The sequence below is a fragment of the Bos mutus genome, chromosome 21 (assembly GCF_027580195.1).
Source record: "Bos mutus isolate GX-2022 chromosome 21, NWIPB_WYAK_1.1, whole genome shotgun sequence".
Classification (NCBI taxonomy): domain Eukaryota; kingdom Metazoa; phylum Chordata; class Mammalia; order Artiodactyla; family Bovidae; genus Bos; species Bos mutus.
The window spans coordinates 66,091,767-66,119,529 of record NC_091637.1 but is presented as its reverse complement, the minus strand read 5'-3'; the positions used below and the strand labels follow the sequence as shown (position 1 = coordinate 66,119,529).

The following is a 27,763-nucleotide window of genomic DNA, read 5'->3' as shown; positions in this document are numbered from 1 at the left end:
ATGTTGCTAAACACTCTACAACACAAAGGACAACACCCCTAGGCCAAAGGTCAATAATGTCAGGTTGAGAAACCCTGACTTAAACCACCTCAAGAAGGACATTAAATATAAGTGGCCTAAATATGCCAATTAGAAGGTAGAGACTGTTAAACTGGATTAAAAAAGTAAGACCTAAATTTACGCTATCAACATGAAATGCACTATAGATTTAAAGGCACAGACAAGTTGAAACTAAGAGTGGAGAAAGATAAAGCACGCACACTGTTATTTTGGAGATTTCAACACTCTTCTCACAGTATTTGACAGAACAAATTGGCTGCAGAAGTCTTGGAAGACAGAACTATACTATTGCATTAGTCTGTGTGCACAGAGAGCAGCCCCTGAGGATAGAATCAGACACTCAAGGCACTTACTGTGAAAACAAAAATCTGTGAGGGAAAAAGGGATGCAGCTGGAGAAGGCAGGAAGAATTGTCCGATCACAATGCAGGCTATGACCCTGAAGGAGGAACAGCCTGGGAGCAGCCAGGAGGAGGTGTGCCATGGAATGAGCACAGTGGTGGCTTCGGGGGTCTCAATACACCATCCATCCCCATGGCGGGAAAGAAGTCAGGTTACCACCAAGCCACACACAGAGTTCAAAGACATTAACAGACTTCCCTGGCGGTGCAGAGGACAGGGATCTGCTTGCCAAGGCAGGGGACACAAAGCTTGATCCCCAGCCTGGGAAAATTCCACGTGCCACAGAGCAACTAAGCCCGCGGGCCACGACTACTGAGCCCGTGCTCTGCAACAAGAGAAGCCACTGCAGTGAGAAGCCCACACCCTGCAACAAAGAAAAGCTCTGGTTTACCGCAACTAGGGAAAGCCCACACAAAGCAGTGAAGACCCCAGCACAGCCAAGAAGATAAATTAAAACAAAAAACAATTTTAAAAAAGTATTTGGGAGAATAGCATTGAAACATGTATAATATCATGTATGAAACGAGTCGCCAGTCCAGGTTCGATGCACGGTACTGGATGCTTGGGGCTGGTGCACTGGGACGACCCAGAGTGAGGGTAGGGGAGGGAGGAGGGAGGAGGGTTCAGGATGGGGAACGCGGGTATACCTGTGGCGGATTCATTTCGATATTTGGCAAAACTAATACAATATTGTAAAGTTTAAAAATAAAATAAAATTAAAAAAATAAATAAATAAAGATTAAAAAAATATTTATTGTGAGTCCCTCTTTAAAAACAAAGACATTGCCAACAATTCTACTTTAGAGAGAGAATATACTTAAAGATTATTTTTCATGACTGCATTGATATACAAAACCTCTTTTAAGATACCCAAACACTCAAGGCTCAAATCCACTGTTAATATTATAATTTTTAGCAATACATCTACTTCATAAAATCAATCCTTCATTTAACACATTATTTAATAATGGGATTTTTACCACACTAAGAGCATTAAGATACCGATCTAGTACTGTTTCATACGAGTCTACAAATGAGATAGACCTTAATAATATCAAGTAGCCTATATAAAAGAATTGCTAGTTTAAAATGAGATGAACTAGGGTTAAGCAGTTAAGTGTTTACTGGTGGCTTCACTGTGCTTGTTGTGGGGACACAAAGGTGCCGCTTTCGGGGGTCTCACAGTCCCGGAGGGACATGGCTAGCTCCGACACGCTCAGGAGAGGCATGGGCTGGCAAGGTTGCTGCCTTCGGGGTGCAGTCAGCTGCACATCAAGTGTCTCGTGGCATGGTTATTTTTCATTTTCTGAAACAGTGAAATACGATCATAAATGCAAGACAATATACATGACATATACATGACACCACCCTTACAGCAGAAAGCGAAGAGGAATGAAAGAGCCTCTTGATGAAAGTAAAAAAGGAGAATAAAAAGCTGGCTTAAAACTCAAAAAACTAAGATCATGGCATTTGATTCCATCAGTTCAGTTCAGTTCAGTTGTCCCTCAGTCGTGTTCAACTCTTTGTGACCCCATGAACCTCAGCATGCCAGGCCTCCCTGTCCATCACCAACTCCTGGAGTTCACCCAAACTCATGTCCACTGAGTCAGTGATGTCATCCAACCATCTCATCCTCTGTTGTCCCCTTCTCCTGCCTTAAATCTTTCCCAGCATCGGGGTCTTTTCCAATCAGTCAGTTCTTCACATGAGGTGACCAAGATTTTGGAGTTTCAGCTTCAGTATCAATCCTTCCAATGAATATTTAGGACTGCTTTCCTTAAGAATGGACTAGTTGAATCCACTTGCAGTCCAAGCGACTCTCAAGTCTTCTCCAACACCACAGTTCAAAAGCGTCAGTTCTTTGGCACTCAGCTTTCTTTATAGTCCAACTCTCACATCCACATGTGACTACTGGAAAAACCATAGCCTTGACTAGACGGACCTTTGTTGGCAAAGTAATGTCTCTGCTTTTTAATATGCTGTCTAGGTTGGTCATAACTTTTCTTCCAAGGAGCAAGCATCTTTTAATTTCACGGCTGTAGTCACCATCTGCAGTGACTCTGGAGCCCCCAAAAATAAAGTCTGCCACTGTTTCCACTGTTTCCCCATCTATTTCCCATGAAGTGATGGGACCAGATGCCATTCTCTTAGTTTTCTAGGTGTTGAGTTTTAAGCCAACTTTTTCACTCTCCTCTTTCACTTTCAATAGGCTCTTTAGTTCTTGTTTTCTGCCATAAGGGTGGTGTCTTCTGCATATCTGAAGTTATTGATATTTCTCCTGGCAATCTTGATTCCAGCTTGTGCTTCATCCAGCCCAGCGTTTCTCATGATGTACTCTGCATATAAGTTAAATAAGCAGGGTGACAATATACAGCCTTAACATACTCCTTTCCCGATTTGGAACCAGTCTGTTGTTTCACATCCTGTTCTAACTGTTGCTTCCTGACCTGCATACAGATTTCTCAAGAGGCAGGTCAGGTGGTCTGGTATTCCCAACTCTTTAAGAATTTTCCACAGTTTGTTGTGATCCACACAGTCAAAGGCTTTGGCATAGTCAATAAAGCAGAAGTAGATGTTTTTCTGGAACTCTCCTGGTCTTTTGATGATCCAGTGGATGTTGGCAATTTGATCTCTGGTTCTTCTGCCTTTTCTAAATCCAGCTTGAACATCTGGAAGTTCATGGTTCACGTACTGTTGAAGCCTCGCTTGGAGAATTTTGAGCATTACTTTGCAAGTGTGTGAGACGAGTGCAATTGTGAGGTAGTTTGAGTATTCTTTGGCATTGCCTTTCTTTGGAATTGGAATGAAAACTGACCTTTTCCAGTCCTGTGGCCACTGCTGAGTTTTTCAAATTTGCTAGCATACTGAGTGCAGCACTTTCACAGCATTTTCTTTTAGGATTTGAAACAGCTCAACTGGAATTCCATCATCTCCCCTAGCTTTGTTTGTAGTGATGCTTCCTAAGGCCCGCTTGACTTCGCATTCCAGGATGTCTGGCTCTAGGTGAGTGATCATATCATTGTGATTATCTGGGTCATGAAGATCTTTTTTATATAGTTCTTCTGTGTATTCTTGCCACCTCTTTTTAATATCTTCTGCTTCTCTTAGGTCCATACCATTTCTGTCCTTTCTTGTGCCCATCTTTGCATGAAATGTTCCTTTGGTATCTCTAATTTTCTTGAAGAGATCTCTAGTCTTCCCCATTCTATTGTTTCCCTCTATTTCTTTGCACTGATCACTGAGGAAGGCTTTATCTCTCTTTGCTATTCTTTGGAACTCTGCATTCAAATGGGTATATCTTTTCTTTTCTCCTTTGCCTTTCACTTCTCTTCTTTTCACAGCTATTTGTAAGGCCTCCTCAGCCATTTTGCCTTTTTGCATTTCTTTTTATAGGGGATGGTCTTGATTCCTGCCTCCGGTACAATGTCACGAACCTCCATCCATAGTTCTTCAGGCACTCTATCAGATCTAATTCCTTGAATCTATTTCTCACTTCCACTGTAAAATCGTAAGGGATTTGATTTAGGTCATACCTGAACAGTCTAGTGGTTTTTCCTACTTTCTTCAATGTAAGTCTGAATTTGGCAACAAGGAGTTCATGATTTGAACCATGGTCAGCTCCCGGTCTTGTTTTTGCTGACTGTATAGAGCTTCTCCATCTTTGGCTGCAAAGAATATAATCAGTCTGATTTCAGTGTTGACCATCTGGTGATGTCCATGTGTAAAGTCTTCTCTTGTGTTGCTGGAAGAGGGTGTTTGCTATGACCAGTGTATTCTCTTGGCAAAACTCTATGAGCCTTTGCCCTGCTTCATTCTGTACTCCAAGGCCAACTTTGCCTGTTACTCCAGGTGTTTCTTGACTTCCTATTTTGCATTCCAGTCCCCTATAATGAAAAGGACATCTTTTGGGGGTATTAGTTCTAGAAGGCCTTGTAGGTCTTCATAGAACTGTTCAACTTCAACTTTTTCAGCATTACTGGCCGGGGCATAGACTTGGATTATTGTGATACTGCATGGTTTGCCTTGGAAATGAAAGGAGATCATTCTGTCATTTTTGAGATCACATCCAAGTACTGCATTTCGGACTCTTGTTGACTATGATGGCTACTCCATTTCTTCTAAGGGATTCTTGCCCACAGTAGTAGATGTAATGGTCATCTGAGTTAAATTCACGAATTCCAGTCCATTTTAGTTTGCTGATTCCTAAAATGTTGACGTTCACTCTTACCATCTCCTGTTTGACCACTTCCAATTTGCCTTGATTCATGGACTTAACATTCCAGGTTCCTATGCAATATTGCTCTTTACAGCATTGGACTTTATTTCCATCACCAGTCACATCCACAACTGGGTGTTGTTTTTGCTTTGGCTCCGTCTCTTCATTCTTTTTGGAGTTAGTTCTCCACTGATCTCCAGTAGCATATTGGCATCTACCGACCTGGAGAGTTCATCTTTCAGTGTCCTATCTTTTTGCCTTTTCATACTGTTCATGGGGTTCTCAAGGCAAGAATACTGAAGTGGTTTGCCATTCCCTTCTCCAGTGGTCCCATCACTTCATGGCAAATAGGTAGGGAAGCAATGGAAACAGTGACAGACTATTTTCTTGGGCTCCAAAATCACTGCAGATGGTGACTGCAGCCATGAAATTAAAAGACACTTTTTCCTTGGAAGAAAAGCTATGACCTACCTAGACAACATATTAAAAAACAGAGACATTAATTTGCCAATAAAGGTCCATCTAGTCAAAGCTATGGTTTTTCCACTAGTCATGTATGGATGTGAGAGTTGGACTATAAAGAAAGCTGAGCACCAAAGAATTGATGCTTTTGAATTGGGGTGCTAGAGAAGACTCTTGAGAGTCCCTTGGACTGCAAGGAGATCCAACCAGTCCATCCTAAAGGAAATCAGTCCTGAATATTCATTGGAAGGACTGATGCTGAAGCTGAAGCTCCAATACTTTGGCCACCTGATGCGAAGAACTGACTCATTTCCCTGATGCTGGGAAAGACTGAAGGCAGGAGGAGAAGGGGATGACAGAGGATGAGATGCCTGGATGGCATCACTGACTCGATGCACATGAGTTTAAGCAAGCTCCAGGAGTTGGTGATGGACAGGGAGGCCTGGCATGCTGCAGTCCATGGGATTGCAGAGAGTCAGACGCGACTCAGTGACTGCACTGAACTGACACACGTGATCACACAGCTAGAAGAGCCATCACAAAGTGAGCACCTGTGGAGTCCCCACTCATCACCAAGAGCACCTTCGAAGCCCTCTATGCCCCACACCCCCCCACACCTGACTGCATTGCTGTATCAGACCACCGCTGTGGAACTGGGATCCATCACTCCCATGCTCTTATTCAGAGCTTTCATGCTTATTTGTTTACACACAGAAGTGTATAGAAGTGCCTAAGACACAGATCCACACTGGTGAATGGGCACCCGAAGGATCTGCCCTCGAGCTTCCCAATCCAAGTATTCAATCCGTTCCGTGTCCTGCTGTTCATCAGCCCAGGAGGGCTGTTTTGTGATCACCAACTCACACGGAGCTGAACCCCAAAGCCAATGTATGATTATTTCACAGCGAACGAATGCTTGCACAAACCAGAAGGCTCATGTAGGAACAACCGGCACTCTGCCCCCACTGGCCGATATAGGTGGGCAGCAAGTTCTAGTTCAAAAGCTGCTCAGCAAGCATGGGGCAACTTCTGAGGAAACCTCAGTAAGCCTCAGTGCCAGCCACACCAAGGGCATCACAGCCCTCAGGGAATCGCTACCCCCACCTCCAGCAAAGCCCAGTTCAGCCCAACGTTTAGTTTCCCGAATCACACAGCAGCCTGCCGGCCCTCTCCTCTCTCATATACTCGTCCTTTTGAAATGAAAACAGTTCTGCCCTGTTCTGGCCTGGGAGCCACTCTTCTGTCTCTTTAAGGAGACTGTCCTCCGAAGAGCTTATCTATTATGTGTGTAACTCTTCTATTTCCCTCCTTTCCAGCTTCCAGGGAGGGGAGTAGGGACACTTCTTGTTGCCTCTAAGTGGCAACTTAACTTCCTCAAACAGAAATCTAGTAATTAGCTTAAGAGAAAAACCTCTGATTTGCAAGAAACCAGCAGTGGTTTTCTGGACAATCACTTCACCAATAGGTCTTAGCCAAGTTTCTTAGGCTCCTTGGCAGGCACTTTTCCCTTTATACACAAAACAAAAAACACCAGGGAAAAAGTGTTCTTTGTGAGCAAGCTCAAGGAAGCTGTGACGTTTGACAAGGCTTTCTTTAGGAGCTGCTTTTGCTGTGTCAAAGCTGAACCTTCATAGAAACTGCTAGCACATCAAGCAACCAACAGATCTGAACTACTCAGAAATGTTTAAGAAAGACTCAAACATATATAAACTCACTAAATTCATAAGAAGTGTTTCACTATTCTTCTTTGCTAGCAAAGAACCACAGTTTAATAAACCACAGTTTAACTGAAACCAAAGTTTCAATATTTATACAACTTTTTAATGATCTAAAAGTTAAACCAAGGCATCTTCTTCTGGAACAATTTCCTTGAGGCAAATTGGAGTAGGAAAGGTCTACTAGGTTTGAAGGAAGTCGCAGGGGCCTGAGACTCTATCATTAGGGATGATCTTAAGGACAGAGAAGGCAGATTACCTACAGAAAAACAATTAGACCTCCAGCAGAAGTCTCAGCGGTCAAGACAATGGCACAGAACCTTTGAAGTGCTAAGACAAAATAGCCGTACAAAGTGAGGTGGGATCAAGTTTCACTTCCACCCCTATATTCTTGTCCAACTGCTGACATCATTTACCAGAAAATCTTTGTATTATCACTTTGTGTTCATATACATGCAGATTTTCTGGCTTCTCTAGTCTGTTCCAATGACCTCTTTATCTATTTTTGTAGTAATACCACACTGTCTTAATCACCAAAGCCTTATAACTCTTGTTACTCAGCAACAACTCTAAGAGTTATGACTTCCATCAGGACACGGAAGGCATTAGATACACACACCTCTGGCTGACATGGTGATTCAAAAGCTCTCATTTCTGCATCACTTTAAAAAATAAAACAGGCATCAGTCAATGAGCCATTCATAACGTTCCCTCACATGCCCAGGGCTCCCCTTCCTTCCACCTGGACCCGCCACCAGGAAGCTCCTCCTGGTGAGCTGTTCACTCTCTGGAGGTCTGTGTTCACCTGTCACCTGCTCAGTCAGCAGCCACTCCTGCTGGCAACTCCCCTCCCCCTTCCCCTAGTACTGCTCCCCACCCAGCCACATGGCCTTCTTGCACTCATTTTTTGCTCTCCGCGTTAGAGCTGGTGTGCTCTCCACTGCATTTCCAAGTCCTAAAATGGGCTGGCACAAGGTAAATACTCAATAAACACTTACTGAATAAATTCACCAGGAGACCAGTACGGAAAAGTTGCAGAAATGAGAACTTGCACAGTTAGGCTTAACGCAAAGACAGTTTTGAAGGCAAATCTATGAAATTTCAACAACGTGCTAGGTGCTAAGGAGAAATCACATTTAATTTCAAAGCAAAAAAACAGAAACACAGGTCAGCTTATCTTTTGGACTTTCTGGTCTCTTCTTATGTGTGTCACACCCATATATTTAGCAACAGGTTTATAACACTTCTGTACTTAATTAGGTCCTCACAGCATTTCCTTCATGCTTTTGCACTTAGCAAGGAAGCATTTCCTGTGTCTCCATCTGCCCTCTCCCACTAACTTGTGTAAGAAAAAAGGTTTCTAAAAGCATTATCCTTGAAAACACCTCAGACTTTATCATATAAGAGATCTGCTTTCTTCTTTTGGAAAATAACTTCATTTAAAAACCTAATCTTTCACCCGTGCATGCCACATATGGATTGATTAGAGGGTAAACTAATTTTTGCCCTTTTATACAGCTATGAGGTTCTCATGGTGAGTACACCGGGGTGGTCTGCCCCTCTCTCTACCAGTGACGCAGGAAGCGAAGAGGAACTAAGGAGCTTCTTGAAGAGGGTGCAGGAGGAGTAAACGAGCCGGCTTAAAACTGAGTATTAAAAAACTAAGGTCATGGCATCTGGCCCCATTACTTCACGGCAAGCAGAGAGAGAAAATGTGGAAGCAGTGACAGACTTCCTCCTCTTGGGCTCTAAAATCACTTTGCATGGTGACTGCAGCCATGGAATCAGAAGATGTTTGCTTCTTGGCAGGAAAGCTATGACAAACCTAGACAGTGTGCTGAAAAGCAGAGACACTACCCTGCTGACAAAGGCCCGTACAGTCCAGGCTATGGTCTTCCCAGTGGTCACACACAGTTGGGAGAGCTGGACCGTAAAGAAGGCGGAGCGCCCAAGAATTGATGCCTTTGAACTGTGGTGCTGGAGAAGACTCCTGAGAGTCCCGGGCAATGCAAGATCAAACCAGTCAATCGTAAGGGAAGTCAACCCTGAATACTCAATGGAAGGATTGATGCTAAAGTTGAAACTCCAGTCATTTGGTCATCTGATACGATCAGCTGATTCATTGGAAAATTTCATAATGCTGGGAAAGATTGAGGGCAGAAGGAGAAGAGGGCATCAGAGGATGAGATGGCTGGATGGCATCACTGATGCGACAGACATGAACTTGGGCAAACTTCTGGAGATGGTGAGGGATACAGAGGTCTGGCGTGTTGCAGTCTATGGGGTCACAAAGAGTCAGACACAACCGGGCAGCTGAACAACAACAACAAAACTAATTTGTATTTACCTTCCCATCAAGTCTTAGACATTCCCTAAACTAAACTAGTTGAGGGACTTCCCTCATGGTCCAGTGGTTAAGGCCGTGCACTTCCACTGCAGAGGGGCATGGGTTTGAACCCTGGTTGGGAAACTAAGATCCCATATGCCTCAGTGTGGCCAAAATTTTAAACAAACAAAAAAAAACCTAGCTGATGCACCTCCCAATTGTCACTAGGAAATTCCAAAGAAACTCTTAATTGATCTGTTTCCACTGTGCTCTAAATCCAGACTTTTATGCAAGCCCTGCCTTCTCACATGGGAAGACAGCAAAATGGTTAGGCCACCAGCTATGTGGCTTGGGGCAGGAATCTCACTGTTTCTTTATCTGTAAAATACAGGGATTGTACCAAATGATCCCAAGACCCCCAGCTCTAAAGCCGAAAATTACAGGAACAATGACATGAATACTTAGTTCATCCTCAGCTCACACAACTAATGACTGACAGTCAAAGCTCAAAACAAACCTCTGTTGTGTTTACACAAGTAACAGATGAATACACACTTATTGTCCAAATCCTAATAAGTCCGCAATATTTAAAATAAAAAATAATAAAGTAAAAAAAAAAAAAAGAAAGATACCTCCCTTCTCCTTCCTGCCCTCACTCTCAGTCCCTCTGTCGTCATAATGAACAGCTTGGAGGTATTCCTCCAGATCCTCTCCTATGTGTTTTACATACAGATACTTAACTTTGTTTTCAAACCCTAATATTCTAAATCCAAATTCTCTGTTCTCTCCAAAACGAGAAGTTTTATTTTCTATTTCCTTTGTGATTCTCCACAATATGCTTCTATTCTATACCCAATGGGTATTCAAAAACACTTTTGATACTCAGAGTTGCTAAGTGTGGATTTGGGCCCAGTAAAATATGCTTTCTTATGGCGCTGTGCACAGAACCTCCCAGGGTCCCCTTCTACCTTCCTGGGTCCAGTCATCTGCACCAGAGTCCCCCAGTTCTGCTCGTCCCTGCAGAGGCTGTCCTCACACGGCACATCCCTTCAGAGTTCATGGGGCTCATCTGATAAACAGAAAACTAGTTCCAGTAAAACTAGGAAACTGGCAGCAGATGCAACTTGTGCTTTCACTCTGGGGAGTACTAAACTCTTGCTTCCTTAAGTTTTTTTTCAGTTTGGAGGCAGAAATTTTAAAAATAGTTATAGGCATGCCTCGTTTTATTGTGCTTCACAGATAGTGTTATTTTACAAATTGAAGGTCTGTGGTTTTTATGTAAAGTCTGCTCCAATTAAAATTTATTGAGGAGTGTTTTACAACCAAGAATACAGTCTGTCCTGGTGACTGGTCCATGTTCACTTGTAAAGAACGTGCTCTGAGCTGCTGTTGGGTGGAGTGCTCTGTAAACATCACTTAGATCACAAAGGTGGATGGGGCTGCTTGGGTCTACTACACGCCCGCTGACTTTCTGTCTGCTACTATTACTGACGGTGGGGTGTGGACATCTCCAGCTAGAATTGCAGATTTCCCTACTTCTTCTTTCAGCTACGTCAGCTCTTGCTTCATATGTCATGAAGCCCTGTGTTAAGGAGCACAGTACACTAGGGACCACCATAGGACCACTACGCCTTCTCACTGAACTGACGCTTCTGTCATTAAATACTGTCTCTCTGGTTATTTCCTTGCTCAGAGGACTACTCTGGTATTAATACAGCCACTCAGCATTCTTTTTTTAATACTTTCATTTGTTTCTGTTTGGCCGTGCTGGGGCTTTGTTGCTGCGTGGGCTTTTCTGCAATCTCAGAGAGTGGGGGCCACTCTGCACTTGCGGAGCGAGGGCTTTTTATCACAGTGGTCCCCTTGTTGTGGAGCGTGGGCTCTAGGGCAGGGGGACTCCAGGAGCCGCGGTGGCACTGGGGGCTCTAGGGCACAGGCACGGGAGCTGTCACAGGCTTAGTTGCTCTGCGGCATGTGCAGTCTTCCCCGGCCAGGGATCGAACCTGTGTCTCCTGCACTGGCAGGAGGATTCTTTACCACTGGGCCATCAGGGAAGCCCTCAACGTTCTTTTGATAAGCATTCACATGGTACATTTTTCCATCCTTTTTCTTTTTATCTATTGACATGTGATTATATTTGAATGAGTTTCTTACAAACAACAAATAGTTGTTTATGAGTTTTTTTTTCCATCCCAATAATTTTTTTTAATTGATGTGTATGGATCATTTTCATTTAATATAATTATGGGTATGTTTTGATTTAAGTCTATGATTTTATTTGTTTTTTGTTTGTTACTCCTGTTTTTCGTTCTTCTGTTTAACCTTTCTGTTTTCCTGAGAACTGTCTCAATATATTTAACATTCTATTTTGGTATGTCTATAGTAATTTTTTACTATACCATGCTGTACAGGGGTTTTAAGTGGCTGCTCTAAGGATTACCAGATCAAATGTGGGAGATATACAAATACACACACGCGCATACACACACACACAGCTTTTCAAAATCTATTTAGACTCAGCATTGACCCTCTTCAGTAGAATGAAGAAACCCTACTACCCTACAGGTCCCTTACTCTCCCCTATTATAATTCTTTTATATATTACTCCATGTGTATAAACTGAAAACTCAATCACACAATGATATAATTTTTTTCTGTCAAGAATATTTAAAAAAAACTCAAGAGGAGGAAAACAGCCTAGTGTATTTACTATTATTCTTCCTTCTTTACTGATGTTCCAAGTTTCCTTCTGGTGTCAATTATCATTTGTCTAAAGCAATTATTTAGAGCTGGTGTGCTGGCAATGAATCCCCTTAGTTTTCCTTCATCTGAGAACATTTTTATTTCACCTTCTTTCCTAATAGATATTTTTGCTGGATAAAAATTCTGAGCTGAAAATTCTTTTCTTTCAACACTTTATACATGCTGTACCAACATCTTCCAGCGTCCATAGTTTCTGATGAGAGACTTCCCATCATTCAAGTAATTGTCCCCTACAAGTAATATGCCCTATTAATCAAGAAAAGAAATAGCAATAATTTTAATTTTCATACAAAAAATACAAATATAAACTCCAGAGCCAATCTGCCCAAGTTCAGACCATGGTGTCACCACTTTCTGACTATCTCGCAAGTCACTCAACCTCTCTGAGCCTCAGTTGTCTCCCTGATAAAATGGAGATGACAAAACAACATAGAGTTGTGTTCTCTACCTCATAGAGTTCTGTGGGGATAAAATGAGTTAATACATGTAAAGGGTTTAGAAGAACGCCTGGCACATAGTAAGTACTATATGGATGCCAACCATCTGTGTTATTTTAACTGACTACAGAGGCTTAAGAAAAACAAACTTTATAAATTAAACTTTAATAAGTCGATACTGATTAAAACATAGATATTTGTAAACACTTCTTTCAAATACAAAAGCCTTGTCTTAGTCTGCAAAAGTCCACTAACCACAGTGTAGAGCCCCACGTGGCAGGAGCCACAACTCAGTCACCCTTGAGTCTCTCACAAAACCCATGTTCTTATAAATCACAGATACTAACGAGACAGGTGAATACGGTGATGGTGCATTCCCAACATCTACAATACACAGAGATGCCTGAGTCAGCAACCCAGAAGAGACGTCGGTCAGGACCCCAACAGCAGGGCACTACAGAAGTGTCCTCATTTAAGATGTATGCGTTCTGGCACCTAGCCAACACTGATCCTGATCCATTTTCCTTAATAATTTTGCCAGAATACCTAGAGATTATCTGAATCAGTCAGTGAACATACTCTCGAGAAACACTCAGAAGACACTGTGAGCGATTTCTCTGGTGGTCCAGTGGTTAGGACTCCATGCTCCCACTGTAGGGGCCGAGTCCTGTCCTGCATGCCGCATGGTACGGCCAAAAAATTTTAAAAAAAGAAGAAAAAAAAACCCACTTAGAAAATTGTGCCTATTTTCAAAGTTCAAAGTGTTAAACACTATAATGCTCTCTTTTAAAGTAACGCTGGATTTTTGGAGGCAAGAAAAACAAGTTAAAACAATGCATTTTTAGTTGCACTCCACCTGAAAGATGGTTGTAAAGTACTCTTTAGGTAGGACACTCAGGCCATACTTCAGCAACTCAGAAGTAACCCCCCCGATCCTGGGACTCACAGGCGTGTTACACACCAGCCAGGGCCCCGCACGCTCAGTGGAAGACAAGCGGCACCCACCTCGAAGTTGTACTTCTTCATCTGGTCGTGGTGCCGGCAGTACAGGTAGAGCATGCCGATGCTGCTGCCCACGGCGATGTAGTCCCCATTGGTGTCGAGGGCCGTGAGGTAGACCACCAGCGAGCGGAACCCCTTCTGGATCTTCGTGGGGATGGAATTGAGCAGATAGTACAGAGGGCAGAACTCTCTGAAGGTAACAGGCTCCGATACAGATGCCATGGCCAAGGTCTCCACCGGTGATCATCAGGCAGGACGAGGGATTTTAACCGGCATCTGGGGAAACCTGGGGCTGAAGAACAAGGCATTATAACGCTTTCGATGTCTAGTCATGCAAAGACAAGTCAGACTTCACAGTGGGAACAAGGAACTTTCAGGTGGATATAAATTATAGTCAGAGCTTAATTACACAGGGAAAGTAAACTAAGTGTCATTAAGATTACTTTTGAGGACTTCCGTGGTGGCACAATGGGTGAGAATCTGCCTGCCAGTGCAGGGCACACGGGCTCAATCCCTTCTTCTGGAAGATTCATGGGTGTATGCCCACGCACCACATGTGCTGAGTCTGCACTTGGGAGCCCTCAAGCCGCAACTCCTGAGCCTGCACTCTAGGGTCCGTGCTCCACAGCAGGAGAAACTTCGGTGATGAGAGGCCCGTGCACCACAACTAGAGCGGAGTCACTGCTGCTCACTGCAAGTAGGAGAAGCCCGCGCAAAGGAACAAAGACCACACAGCCATAAATAAATAAATCAACAACATTACAATTCAGACTCACTTTTTGAATTTCACTATTTTCTGCCCCCTGTAATTTATATCATGATAAATGGTGGGGAAGGGGTGGGAAGAATATTAAAGATAGCTCTGAATCTCAAGCAACTTATGATCTCGTCAGGGAGGCAAAAGAACCTGAAAAGACACAAAACCAGATATGACTGGTGCTAACCTGTGGGTCTCAATGAGAAGAAGGAGAGAGCTAGCATGGACTAGAGTGTGGAGAAAGCTTCTCTGAAACATTTGAAACTCTGAAGCCCACCAAGAAGCACAGAACGTGGAGAAGAGGAACTCCCTGGCAGCCCAGTGGTTAGGACTCTACACTTCCACTGCCGGGGGCATGGGTTGGATCCCTGGTCAGTGAACTAAGATCCCACACACCATGCAGCCAAACAGATGATAATAATAGTACTGTGTAAAAGAAACAGTCAAGACACTGCACTCACTCCCACTAGGAGAGCAGTGGGCCAGCCCAGGTGGAGGAATGCTGTCTGCGGGGGGAGAAACGCCCACAGCCTCCTCAGCCACACAGCGCCTCCTCTGTGCCACCATGACACCCACACCTCTGGGGAATGTGGATTCAAAGCTTCCCTTGGACTTCTCCAGGGGCTCAGTGGTAAGAAATCTGCCTGTCAATGCAGGAGACATGGGTTCGATCCCTGATCCGGGAAGACCCCACCTGCCACGGAGCAACTAAGCCTGACCGCCACAACTACTGAGCCTGTGCTCTCGAGCCCGGGGTCCGCCACTGCTGAGCCCACACGCCCTAGAGTCAGCGCTCTGGCAGCAAGAGAAGCCACGGCGGTGAGAAGCCTGCACATCACAGCGAGAGCGGCCCCTGCTTGCTGCAGCTAGAGAAAAGCCCATCCAGCAGCAAGACCCAGCACAGATAATAAAAAAAAAAAAAAAAAAACTTCCCTCAATAAAGATGCTCAGTCATCACATACTGTGTTATAATTTATGAAGTGCTCACTCATCCATTAAATCCTTACCCTACAAACGTTTACATGAGATACCAAGGGCCAGAGGACCACAGGACTTGTCCAAGGCCACATGGATAAGACCTGAATCTATGCCTTTTCGCCCTTCAAGTCCTGCAAGTGAAAGTTGTTCATTTGTGTCTGGCTCTTTGCGACCCCAGGGACTATACAGTCCATGGAATTCTCCAGCCAGAACACTAGAGTGGGTTGCCTTTCCCTTCTCCAGGGGATCTTCCCAACCCAGGAATCAAACCCAGGTCTCCTGCATTGCAAGTGGAATCTTTACCAGCTGAGCCACAAGGGAAGCCCAAGCACATTGGAGTGGGTAGCCTCTCCCTTCTCCAGAGGATCTTCCCGACCCAGGAATCGAACTGGGACCTCCGGCACCACAGGCAGATTCTTTGCCAGCTGAGCAGTCCTGAGCCTTTCCAAAGGGCTCTCCATCACACCCCACTGCTGCTGCACTTTCTCCACACACTCTCTTCCTCTTCTGTTGACAGCCTGCTCTGCCTGACCCCCCCACGGGTGTAAGCCCCCCAAAAAGCAGAGCCCACACATCCACCTCACTCACCCTTCTAGGCCCTGGCACCTAGAAAAGGTTCGGCAACATCAGAGGCAAGAAGTATTTATTGAATAAATGAATGAGTTATGAAAAAGGAAAACTGGCAAGGGAGGAATGAGTGCAAGAAAGGAAATGAAGCAAAATCTCATTTTTCCTCCAGTATGGCCCCAGTTCAATGCTGGAATAAAAATCCTCTAGATCTGTAGGACACTTTCAAATCCCTATTTCATTTGATAGTCACAATAGACAAGACGTACAGTGAAGGAGGCAAGGTAACTTACAAGCACTGTTTCTATAAGTACACAATAATGTCCCTCTGTGATGATGAAGGGCTTCCCTGGTAGCTCAGCTGGTTAAGAATCTGCCTACCATGCAGGAGGCCCTGGTTCAATTCCTGGGTCGAGAAGTTTACCTAGAGAAGGGACTGGCTCCCTATTCTAGTATTCTTCGGCTTCCCTGGTGGCTTAGACGGTAAAGAATCCGCCTGCAATGCAGGAGACCTGGGTTCGATCCCTGGGTTGGGAAGATCTGCTAGAGGAGGGCAAGGCAACCCACTCCGGTATTCTTGCCTGGAGACTCCCCATGGACAGAGGAGCCTGGCGGGCTACAGTCCATGGGTCAGAGTCGGAAGTGACTAAGCACAAGCACAGTGATGGTTCAGAACGCTAATATGCCCTCTTTTAGCAGAAGCTGAAGCACTCTGGGAGGTTCAGAAATGTGCCTGGGGTCATACAGATTCAACAGCTTTGTTGTTGTTCAGGCAAGAGGCTACAACAACAGAAACTTTGACAGTGAATGCTGATCCTGTCCATACAGCAGCATAGTTCAGAAACTGCCAACTCTGTAAGGGCAATGCTGTCTTGGCTAAGCAATGCATGTGCTCCCCAATCCTCGATTTGCGTAAGTACTCCAGAGAGGTGGGCAAGAGCCACATGACCCCCAAATCAAGTGAAAATGAAGAGGTTATCAGGCAAACTCTAGAGAGAACAGCCACGCTCAGTCCCCTTGGGAAAGCACGCAGACCACTACAAGGACATGGGACATGAAAGCCAAGATAACAGTGCAAATAGCAATAATGTAACAGCAGACATAAGTACTTAATGGAAACTATTTCAGCACACGAACTCATTAAATCCTCACCAAAAACCTCAGGAGGGAAGGCATCACTGACCACTGTTACCTCCACTTCACTGGCGAGAAATGCTGGCCTCGTTTCCACCGTCTCCTCTCCGTCTCCAAGGGCAGGGCAGCACAGGCGCAGGAAAAGCTGTGCTTCCTTCACGCGTGTACGCACGCGGATGCGCCCTAGTTTACACGGCACTTTTAAAGTAAGAGTTTATTTTTCACAAGATAAATGTTCTCTATCGGGACTTCTCTGGTGGTCCAGCGGTTAAGATTCCGCGGTGCAATGCAGAGGACATGGTTTTGATCCCTGGTTGGGGAGCGAAGATCCCACAGGCCACAGGACGACTAAGCCCGCGCCACAATCAGAGAAGACCCCGCGCCACAATGAAGACCCAGCACGGCCCCTACAAGAAATAAGTAAAAACTAAACATTTACCCTCAAAAACTGTGGAAATATAGGAAAGTACAAAGAATGAAATAAATGCCATTCATAATCCCATCAGAGAGATGCTACGTTATAAATGCTTAATAAATCATGAGCATTTGCCACGTCATTAAATACTCCCCTAGAATAAGATTTTTAATGACTATATTTAAAAAAAACTACGGAGAACACAGTAGACTCAAAAACTGAAATTTTCCCAGTGTTTTAATTTCTGCTCTAGCCGATGAGGTCTCCAAGGAAGCAGGCAGAAGTACTGAGCACTTCTCAAATGTCAGCGAATATTGTTTCTTCCTTTAAAGCCTTTTCCCTCAAAGTAGCTCAGTCAAATTATGACATTTAGATTTCAAAAACTCATTCACTTGAATTGACAGCATTCGCTGAGAGCTCCACAATCTCCACACGGAAGGGGCTTGGAGACTGCAGTCTGGTTAGAAGGGGGCAAAGGATTCGCCTCAAAGCTGCACCTGCAGGGCAGGCACACTATTCAAACGTACACAACATGTTTGTTGGAGGTGGCTTAGGAGATGTTAGAGGATAATACAGAAGTTCAGGGTCCCTGGACCAGCTCCTTGGCACAGTGATCATACAACCAAAAGCCACTTCAAGTGTATGAGAAGGGACTACAGGACTCACCTGCCAAGCACCATTAAGAACGACCGTAATTCTATAGCAGGCGACAGGTAGCTGATTGAAATTATCTAAGCTGAAATCCTAGCACACATCTGATCTCTCTCCCTTGCTCCCCGCTACAGCAATCCCTCATCGTGTTCCACCAGCCCTGTCTCCCAGCCGCCTCCCGCTGGCCCCTTCTCAGCTCTGTGGCCATGCCTGAGCTGAAGCCAGCACCCCCCTCCCCTGGACCCCCGTGCGGTCCTTGGAACAACTGCTCTCCTGCTTCCACAGCTGCCCTGGGAGTCGATGCTCACACATAGCGGGCACAGCGAGCTCTCCAGCTTCATCGAAATTAAAATCTTTTGTGCTCCAAAGGCATCATCAAAAAAAAAGTGACAAGATGGACTTCCCTGGTGGTACAATGGGGAAGAATCTACCTGCCAAGGCAGGGGACATGGGTTCCATCCCTGGTCTGGAAGATTCCACGAGCCAACTGCTGAACCTGAGTGCTACAACGACTGAAGCTCATGTGCCTAGAGCCCACGCTCCGCAACAGGAGAAGCCACAGCAATGAGAAGCCCTGCAACAAAGAGCAGCCCCTGCTCACCACGACTGCAGGGAGCCTGGGCGCAGCAACGAAGACCCAGCACAGCCAAAACTAAAGAAAGAAAAATGAAAAGACGGGCTTCCCTGTGGTCCAGTGGTTAAGACTCCACACTCCCAACACAGGGGCACAGGTTTGATCCCTGGTAGGAGAACTAAGACCCTCTATGCTGCAAAGTGCAGCCAAAAAAAAAAAAGAGAGAAAAGACAACCAACATACTGGGAAAAAAATCATTTATCTGACAAAGGACTTATATCCACGATACATGAAAAATTCTTAAAACTCAATAATTAAAAGATAATTTTCAAGTGACCAACTGAATAGTGGGATCTGAATAGACATTTATCCACAGAAGACATACAAATGGCCAATAAGCACAATAAAAGATGCTCAACATCATTAATCATCAGGGAAAATGCAAAACAAAACCACAATGACATTACCACTTCACACCCACTAGGATGGCTATAATCAAGAGACAGGTAAGTGTTAACAGAGGTGTGGAGAACTGGAACCCTCATACATTGCTGTCTAGACGCTCAGTCGTGTCCAACTCTGTGGCCCCACAGCTTGTAGCCTGCCAAATTCCTCTGTCCATGGGATTTTCCAGTCAAGAATACTGGAGCAGGTTATCACTTTCTACTTCAGGGGACTCTCCTGACCCAGGAAGCAAACCCACATCTCTTGCATCTCCTGCAATGGCAGGTGGGTTCTTGACCACTAGCACTGTCTGGGAAGCCCCATACATTGCTGGTAGAGAATAAAAGGAGGCAGTCACTGTGGAAAAGTCTGGCAATTCCTCAAAACATTAAACACAGATTTACCATATGACCCAGCAATTCTATTCCTAATTATATACCCAAGAGAAATGAAAGATGTGAGAGTTGGACTGTGAAGAAGGCTGAGCACTGAAGAATTGATGCTTTTGAACTGTGGTGTTGGAGAAGACTCTTGAGAGTCCCTTGGACTGCAAGGAGATCCAACCAGTCCATTCTAAAGGAGATTGGTCCTGGGTGTTCATTGGAAGGACTGATGCTAAAGCTGAAACTCCAATACTTTGGGCACCTCATGCGAAGAGCTGACTCACTGGAAAAGACTCTGATGCTGGGAGGGATTGTGGGCAGGAGGAGAAGGGGACGACAGAGGATGAGATGGCTGGATGGCATCACTGACTCGATGGATGTGAGTCTGAGTGAACTCCAGGAGTTGGTGATGGACAGGGAGGCCTGGCGTGCTGTGATTCATGGGGTTGCAAAGAGTCGGACACGACTGAGCGACTGAACTGAACACATAAACTTAATTTCAAAATATTACCATTCATAAAACCAAAGTAAAACAACCCAACTGTCCATCAACTGATGAATGGATAAACAAAACAGGATATATCCATACAACAGAACATATTGTTCAGCAGTAAAAAGGAACGAAGTACTGATACACACTATATGATAAGCCTTGAAAACATTATGCCTAGTGAAAGAAGCCAGACACAGAAGACCATACACTGGATGATTCCACCAAGATGAAATACACAAATGGCCTGAGGTAGCCAGTCTATAGACAAAAAGTAGATCAGTAACTGCCTAGAGCTGGGAGGCAAAAAGGGTGAGGGTGGGGATGGTTGCTAAAGGGTTTGGAGTTTCTTTTTAGGGGGGTAAAATGTCTTAAAATTGATTGTAGTGGTGGCTGCATAACTCTATGAATATCGTAAAAAACACCGAATTGGACATTTTAAATGGGTAATACACATGGATGTGAATTTTCAATGAAGCTTTTACCAAAAAAACAAGAAGTATCCGCTCTCTGACACTCACTCAAGACAAAAAGCTTCAGTAAACCAGAAATAGAGGGGATGTCCTCAACCTGATAAGGAATATCTACCAAAAAATCCAACAACTAACATCATACTTAATGGTGAGAAACTCAAAGTTTCCCCAACTAAGACCAGGTACAAAGCAAGGATGTCCCCCTCTCACCACTCCTTTTCCGTATCATACTGGAAGTTCTAGCTAATACAATAAGACAGGAAATGTAAGACTGAAAAGGAAGAAATAAAATTATCTCTGCAGATGACATGTTCATTTGATAGAAAACCCCAAATAATAATAAAACTCCTGAAACTAATAGGCAATTATAGCAAGGTTGCAGAATACAAGAGAAACAGAAGCCGATCACTTTCCTATATAGGAGCTATGAACAAGTGGAATTTTAAATTAAAACATAGTATCATTTACATTTGGATCCCCAAATAAAATGTTTAAGTATAAACCTAACAAAATACGTAAAGAGCTATACAAGGAAAACTACAAAAGTCACAGGAATGAAATCAAAGAACTAAATAAATGGAGAAGTATCCCATGTACATAGTTAAGAAAATTCAATATTGTCAAGATGTCAGTTCTTCCCAACTTGATTTCCAGATTCAGTGTAATGCCAGTAAGTTATTTTGTGGATCTCAACAAAATAATTCTGAAGTTTTATAGAGTCAGAAGACCCATCAACACAATATTGATGGAAAAAAAAATGAAGTTTGAAGACTGATATAATCTGACTGCAAACTTACTATAAAGCACCAATTATCAAGATAGTGTGGTACTGGTGAAAGAACAAATGAAGCTACAGAAGAGAAAGTGCAGCTACAGACCCACATAAACACAGCCTACTGACCTCTGACAAAGGAGCAAAGACAGTGGAGCAAAGACAGCCTTCTCAAGAAATGGTGCTGGAACAGCTGGACACCCACAGGGAAACAGTGAGTCTAGACACAGAATTTACACTCTTCACAAACATTAACTCAAAGAGCATCACAGGCCCAAACGTAAGACACAGAAACGACAAAACATGCAGAGGGCGATACCGGGGAGAGCCCAGATGACTGGGCACGGTGACGACGTCTTAGGCAACAAGACCAAAGGCACGGCCCATGAAAGAAGTAACTGATAAGCTGGCTTCGTTAAAATGAAAAACTTCTGCTCTACAAAAGACTACGCACATGAAAGAGAAGACAAGTCACAAACTGGGAGAAACATATTTGTAAAATACCTGCCTGATTAAGGGCTGCTATCCAAAACATACAATGAACTTCTAAAACTCAAGAACCCAATTAAAATATGGGCAAAAGATCTTAATAAAACACCTTACCAAAGAAGATATACAGATATCAAATAAGTCTATGAAAAGATGCTCCACATCGTATGTCATCAGGAGAATGCAAATTAAAACAAGAGCCACTATAAACCTAGAATGGCCAAAATCTCCACCACTGACAACACCGAGTGCTGCTGAGAACGCGGGGCACCAGGAACTCTCATTTATTGCTGGTGGGGCTACAAAACGGTGCAGCCACTTAGGAAGACGGTATGAAGGCTTCTTACAAAGCTAAACATAACCTTATCACATGATCCAGCAATGCAGTCCTTGGTACTTATCTAAAGGAGTTCAAAACTTACATCCACACAAAACCCACCAGGATATTTATAGCACCTTCAATCATAACTGTAAAAATTTGGATGCAATGAGAATGTCCTTTAGTAAGTGAATGAATAAGCAAACTCTGGTACATCCAGACACTGGAATATTATTCAGCACTAAAATAAATGGGTTATTAAATCATGAAAAGACATGGAGAAAAAAAAAAAAAGAAAGAAAAGACATGGAGAATTTGAAGTGCACATTACTAAATGAAAGAAGGCAATCTGAAAAGATTTCATGCTGTATAATTCCAACTACGTAACCTTCTGAAAAGGCAAACTATAAAGACAGTGAAAAGGGGTTGCCAAGGTTTGGGTGGGGAGGGAAGGGATAAACAGGCAGAGCACAGAGGATTTTTAGGGCAGTAAAAGTACTGACACCATGATGGATGCACGCCACTACACACTTGTCCAGACCGACGGAATGCACACCACCAACCCTAAGGTAAACCATGGACTGTGGGTGATAACACTGTATCAATGCTGGTTCGCCAACTGTAACAAATGTCCCACTGTGGTGGGGGATGGTGATAAGGGAGGGATACATGTGCAAGGGAAGGGAGACCAGGGTTCGATCCCTGGGTTGGGAAGATCCCCTGGAGAAAGGAAAGGCTACCCACCCCAGTATTCTGGCCTGAAGAATTCCATGGACTGTATGGTCCATGGGGTCGCAAAGAGTTGGACACAACTGAGCGACTTTCACCTTCACTTTCAGGGAGTATAAGGAAGTATCTGCAGCTTCCCCTCAGTTTTGCTGTAAACCTAGAACAGCTCCAGAAAAGTGTTTTGTTTTGTTTTTAAAGTTCTTTGAAAGAGAAATGGGTGGCTCTCATATCACTCACCCTATTCAAAATTCTTCAGTGGGGCTTCCGAGTGCTTTGAGTCAGCCAAATACCTTTCTGTGGACGAGGCCCTTTGGCCTGACCCCTTCCCGGCTCCCCCATCACACATCCACCTCTCCCCACTCATCCTCTAAGCTCTGTCTCTACCACCCACTTATTCCTTCCTTGGGCTTCAGAACTGACTATCTTCCCTGCTCCCCACCACCTTGAATCTCACTCCACACATCTGGCTTCAGAAAGACATCCACTGACCAGATCACTGACAGTGTCCATCAGTCCCCACATCCCTCAACTTTTCATCCTGTCTTTCATAATTCTCATCACACTTTTAATTACTTTATTTGATAAACAGTTTAATGATCATCTCACTGATGAGACTGTGAAGGTGATGGTGAAGTCCCTCAGTCGTGTCCGACTCTTTGTGACCCTGTGGACTGTAGCCCGCCAGGCTCCTCTGTCTGTGGGATTCTCCAGGCAAGAATACTGGAGTGGGTTACCATTTCCTTCTCCAGGGGATCTTCCTGACCCAGGGATCAAACCTGGGTCTCCTGCATTGGAGGCAGACGCTTTAACCTCTGAGCCACTAGGGAACTGTAAGCAACACAAATTCTCTCCTGTTTACCAGTGAAAAGCCTAGTATCTAACAACACCTTTGGCATGGAGTAAATGTTCAACATCAACCTGTTGAATGAAAAAATTTAAAAAGTTAACTTCAGGTCTTACTGCAAAAGAATATTCTCAATCCATCTTTAAAATCAATAATGCTTCTCTGGTCATGGATATTTCCATTAAACATATAAAAATCACAACATTCTTCCTCAAGACAGGATAATTCCCTCCCCCATTATAACCACAACCCACACATATGGAAGGTGGTAGCTGACTTCACACTGACTGATAGCACCCAAATACCTGATTGGCAGTATTTAAAAATCATCCACTTGGTACAATGGTCTAAATTATCCACCTAGTACAATGGTTGGAAGTTGCCAAAGCACCCTGACAAATCTAATGGTTTAAGGATTCTCTCCAAAATCTCTACGAAGTGGTAATTAGTCTCCCTGTTGTACAGTCTATTATTAAACTCCGGCTACAACATCCACTATTCTTTTAAGTATTAAAATCTTTTCAGTTCAGTTCAGTCGCTCAGTCGTGTCACTCTTTGCAACCCCATGGACTGCAACACGCCAGGCTTCCCTGTCCATCGCCAACTCCCGGAGCTTACTCAAACTCATGTGCATATAGTCGGTGATGCCATCCAACCATCTCATCCTGTAATCCCCTTCTCCTCCTGCCTTCAATCTTCCCCAGCATCAGGGTCTTTTCAAATGAGTCAGTTCTTCTCATCAGGTGGCCAAAGTATTGCAGCTTCAGCTTCAGCATCAGTCCTTCCAATAAATATTCAGGACTTATTTCCTTTAGGATGGACTGGTTGGATCTCCTTGCAGTCCAAGGGACTCTCAAGAGTCTTCTCCAACACCCTAGTTCAAAGGCATCAATTCTTTGGTGCTCAGCTTCCTTTATGGTCCAACTCTCACATCCATACATGACTACTGGAAAAATCATAGCTTTGACTAGATGGACCTTTGTTGGCAAACTAATGTCTCTGCTTTTTAGTATGCTGTCTAGGTCGGTCATAGCTTTTCTTCCAAGGAGCAAGCGTCTTTTACTTTCATGGCTGCAGTCACCATCTGCAGTGATTTTGGAGCCCAAAAAATTAAGTCTGTCACTTGTTTCCATTTTTTCCCCATTTATTTGCCATGAAGTGATGGGACAAGATACCAAGATCTTAGTTTTCTTAATATTGAGTTTTAAGCCAGCTTTTTCACTCTCTTCTTTCTCTTTCATCAAGAGGCTCTTTAGTCCTTCTTTGCTTTCTGCCATAAGGGTGGTGTCATCTGCATATCTGAGGTTACTGATATTTCTCCCAGCAATCTTGATTCCAGCTTGTGCTTCATCCAGCCCGTGCTTCATCCAGCCCAGCATTTCGTATGATGTACTCTGCATATAAGTCAAATAAGCAGGGTGACAATATACAGCCTTGAGGTACTCCTTTCTCGATTTGGAACCTGTCTGTTGCCCCACGTCTGGTTCTACCTGTTGCTTCTTGACCTGCACACAGATTTCTCAGGAGGCAGATAAGGTGGTCTGGTAGTCCTATCTCTTGAAGAACTTTCCACAGTTTGTTATGAGCCACACAGTCAAAGGCTTTGACGTAGTCAATAAAAAGAAATAGATGTTTTCCTGGAACTCTTCTGTTTTTTCAATGATCCAACAGATGTTGACAATTTGATCTCTGGATCCTCTGCATTTTCTAAATCCAGCTTGAACATCTGGAAGTTCATGTTCACATACTGTTAAAGCCTGGCTTGGAGAATTTTGAGCATTACTTTGCTAGCATGTGAGATGAATGTAATTGTGTGGTAGTTTGAACATTCTTTGGCATTGCCTTTCTTTGGGATTGGCATGAAAACTGACCTTTTCAGTCCTAGACTGGCTGAGTTTCCCAAATTTGTTGGCATATTGAGTGTAGCACTTTAACAGCATTATCTTTTAGGATTTGAAATAGCTCAGCTGTTATTCCATCACCTCCACTAGCTTTGTTCCTGGTGATACTTCTTAAGGCCCACTTGACTTCACATAAAATCTTATGGCTGAACATAATGAGATGGAGGCAGTTATTTATCTTTCAAATGAAATCTGGTTACTTCCCTGATCCCAAGCCTGATGGTTAGCCAGTGCTCAGAGGCTGAAGTCTGATCAGAGCATGAAGTTGAGCATTTCAACAAGGCAGCCTGTATCTAGCTTCATCTCAGGCCACTCTTCCTTCCATATACCCTACACTGCAGCCACAGTAGTCTGCCAGCACAGCCCCAAACTCCCACGGTTTTTGCAAAGTCCCTTTCGTTCCTTCCCCATCCCCCACACATATCTTGTAAGAACGCGCTGGCCACAGGAAGCCTTCAGACTCCCTCTGACACTTCGCTGGTGTGTCTCCGCCTTCACAGAACGCTATGAGCGTGGTTACCACATGCTTTGCTCTCTATCCTCCTCGGTGGCTTCCTGCCAGTCTTCATCTACATCCTGCTCCTCTCCAAAAGACCACCAGGGAGTGTGGTACAATCAACACATATCTGTTGAATTAATCTCTCTCTAAACACGGCCAGAATTCCTGAGGTATAGTAGAACAACATATAAAACCACTCCACATCACTTACATCCATCATTATGCAAAAACTCAATGGTCTCTTTATGTCTGGGTCCAAAGAATACATTCATTTAAAACTGACACACGCTTCGAACGACAGCTCACTTCTGTCTCGGCAGTTCACAGAGCCATCAGCTACTCCCTTGGATTCTACCACGCTCTTATGCTCTTCTGTATCTAGACATCTCTCCAGGCCTGACTCCAAATTTGTTTCTGTTATGAGTAACTGTTTTCCAATCCATTCTCCACTTTTCTAAGTTCAGTCAGCTACTCTGCCTGATGCCTTTTTCCTTCCCTTTTCCCCACTAAGTTCCAGGACCATTTTGTCCAAACTACACAGAAGCTAAGATAAAATGAGGCCTCCCCCAAACTTAAGGTCTAATTTCTCTTAGGGAAAATGGAAAACGAATCCAATAGGAGCCAATCTTACACTGAAAAAGACAATGAGACTACAAAGTAACTTAAACCTAACAAAAGCTCCTTACTAGTCACTCCTTCAGAAGAGGACCACCCTGATTCCACCACCAGCCTCCAAGCCAGTCCTGAAAACTCGAGCAGAGCATTCCCTGTACCTACACCTGCTGGTTCTCAAGCTGGAAAGTTCCCTGGGGACAGGGACTGGGTCTGTCTGGTCCACCACAGCGTCTCTAGAAGCTGGTACTGTGGCTGGCATACAACAGGCACCAAATAACTACCTGCTGAATGAACCAACAAGGGATGTTCAAAAACAAACAAACAAACAAATTCAGAGCTTCACCAAGGTGCATGGTAGCTTCTAGGTGGGAGGAAGTAAAAAGTGGTTTGCAGCTCAGGGGACCAGGGCTGGTGAACACAAGGGCTACAATGACTTTATTCCCAGATTCCGTCCATCCTGGGATCTGGGTTTGGGGATTTCCAGAACTCCTTTCCATAAAAGTTTTCAAGACCTTGGCTACTAGGAGGAAGTCAAGCCCAAGTGCAACTGATCGCTCCAGCAGATAAGGCAAGGGTGTTGCCAAGCTGGTCCCCCGCACTCTGCCAACAAACGTCAACAGAAGCAATAGGACGGAATAAAATTCCTGAATCTCAGCAAGAAAAGGGATGAAGAACAAAAGAGCAGAGAAGAGAAAAGTAGGTAGGGTGTGCGGGTAAGGACCGCAGGGGCTAGCTAGTCTTTATTGAAATGCACAGCGCCCGGCCACGGTGCTGAGCAATTCACAAGCACTGACCCGTTTAATCTTCTCACCCAGCCAGAGCTGGAAACTATTATCAATCCCTACTTTACTGATGGTGAAACTCAAGTTTACGGAGACATCACTTGCCCTGAAACACAGCTAGGAAGGGGCAGTGCTGTGCGCCGGGTCTGACTCCGGGGTGCCGCACTCTTCAACCTGCACTCACTATCTTGCCTGAGGCCTTAAAGGACTGAGAGAAGAGTCGCTCACTTATCCATTTAACGAACACTTAGCATCGACTGGGTACGAGCCAAGGCCTGGTGCCAGGCGCTGGTGGGCGGATGAAGGGACCGGGACTGAGAGGCTCGGGCTGGGGGACAAGGCGCAGGGTCCCTCAGAAAGACCCTGGAGCTCGGCACCCGGGGCCGGCGGGGGTGCGAGGGCGCGGCCCGGGCAGACGGAAGGCGCGGAACCTGAGAGGCGAGCGAGCGGCGCGCGCGGGGCGGCGGACCCGCGGCGCCCAGAGGCGTGGGCGACGACGGCTCCCTCAGCGGGCCGCCCGCTTCTGCCCGGAACGGGGTCCGACGCTTCGGGCGCCACGGCAACG

General features: G+C 44.5%; 1 protein-coding gene across 1 annotated transcript in view; it reads right to left on the bottom strand.

Annotated features, from left to right (window-relative positions):
- The window catches only part of TECPR2 (tectonin beta-propeller repeat containing 2), a 101,132-nt gene that overhangs the window by 73,110 nt on the left and 259 nt on the right, over positions 1–27,763 (bottom strand). The window contains 2 exon segments of the mRNA XM_070358011.1: positions 13,386–13,674; positions 16,837–17,225. Coding sequence (XP_070214112.1) covers positions 13,386–13,604 — 219 coding nt within the window. The 5' untranslated portion in view covers positions 13,605–13,674; positions 16,837–17,225.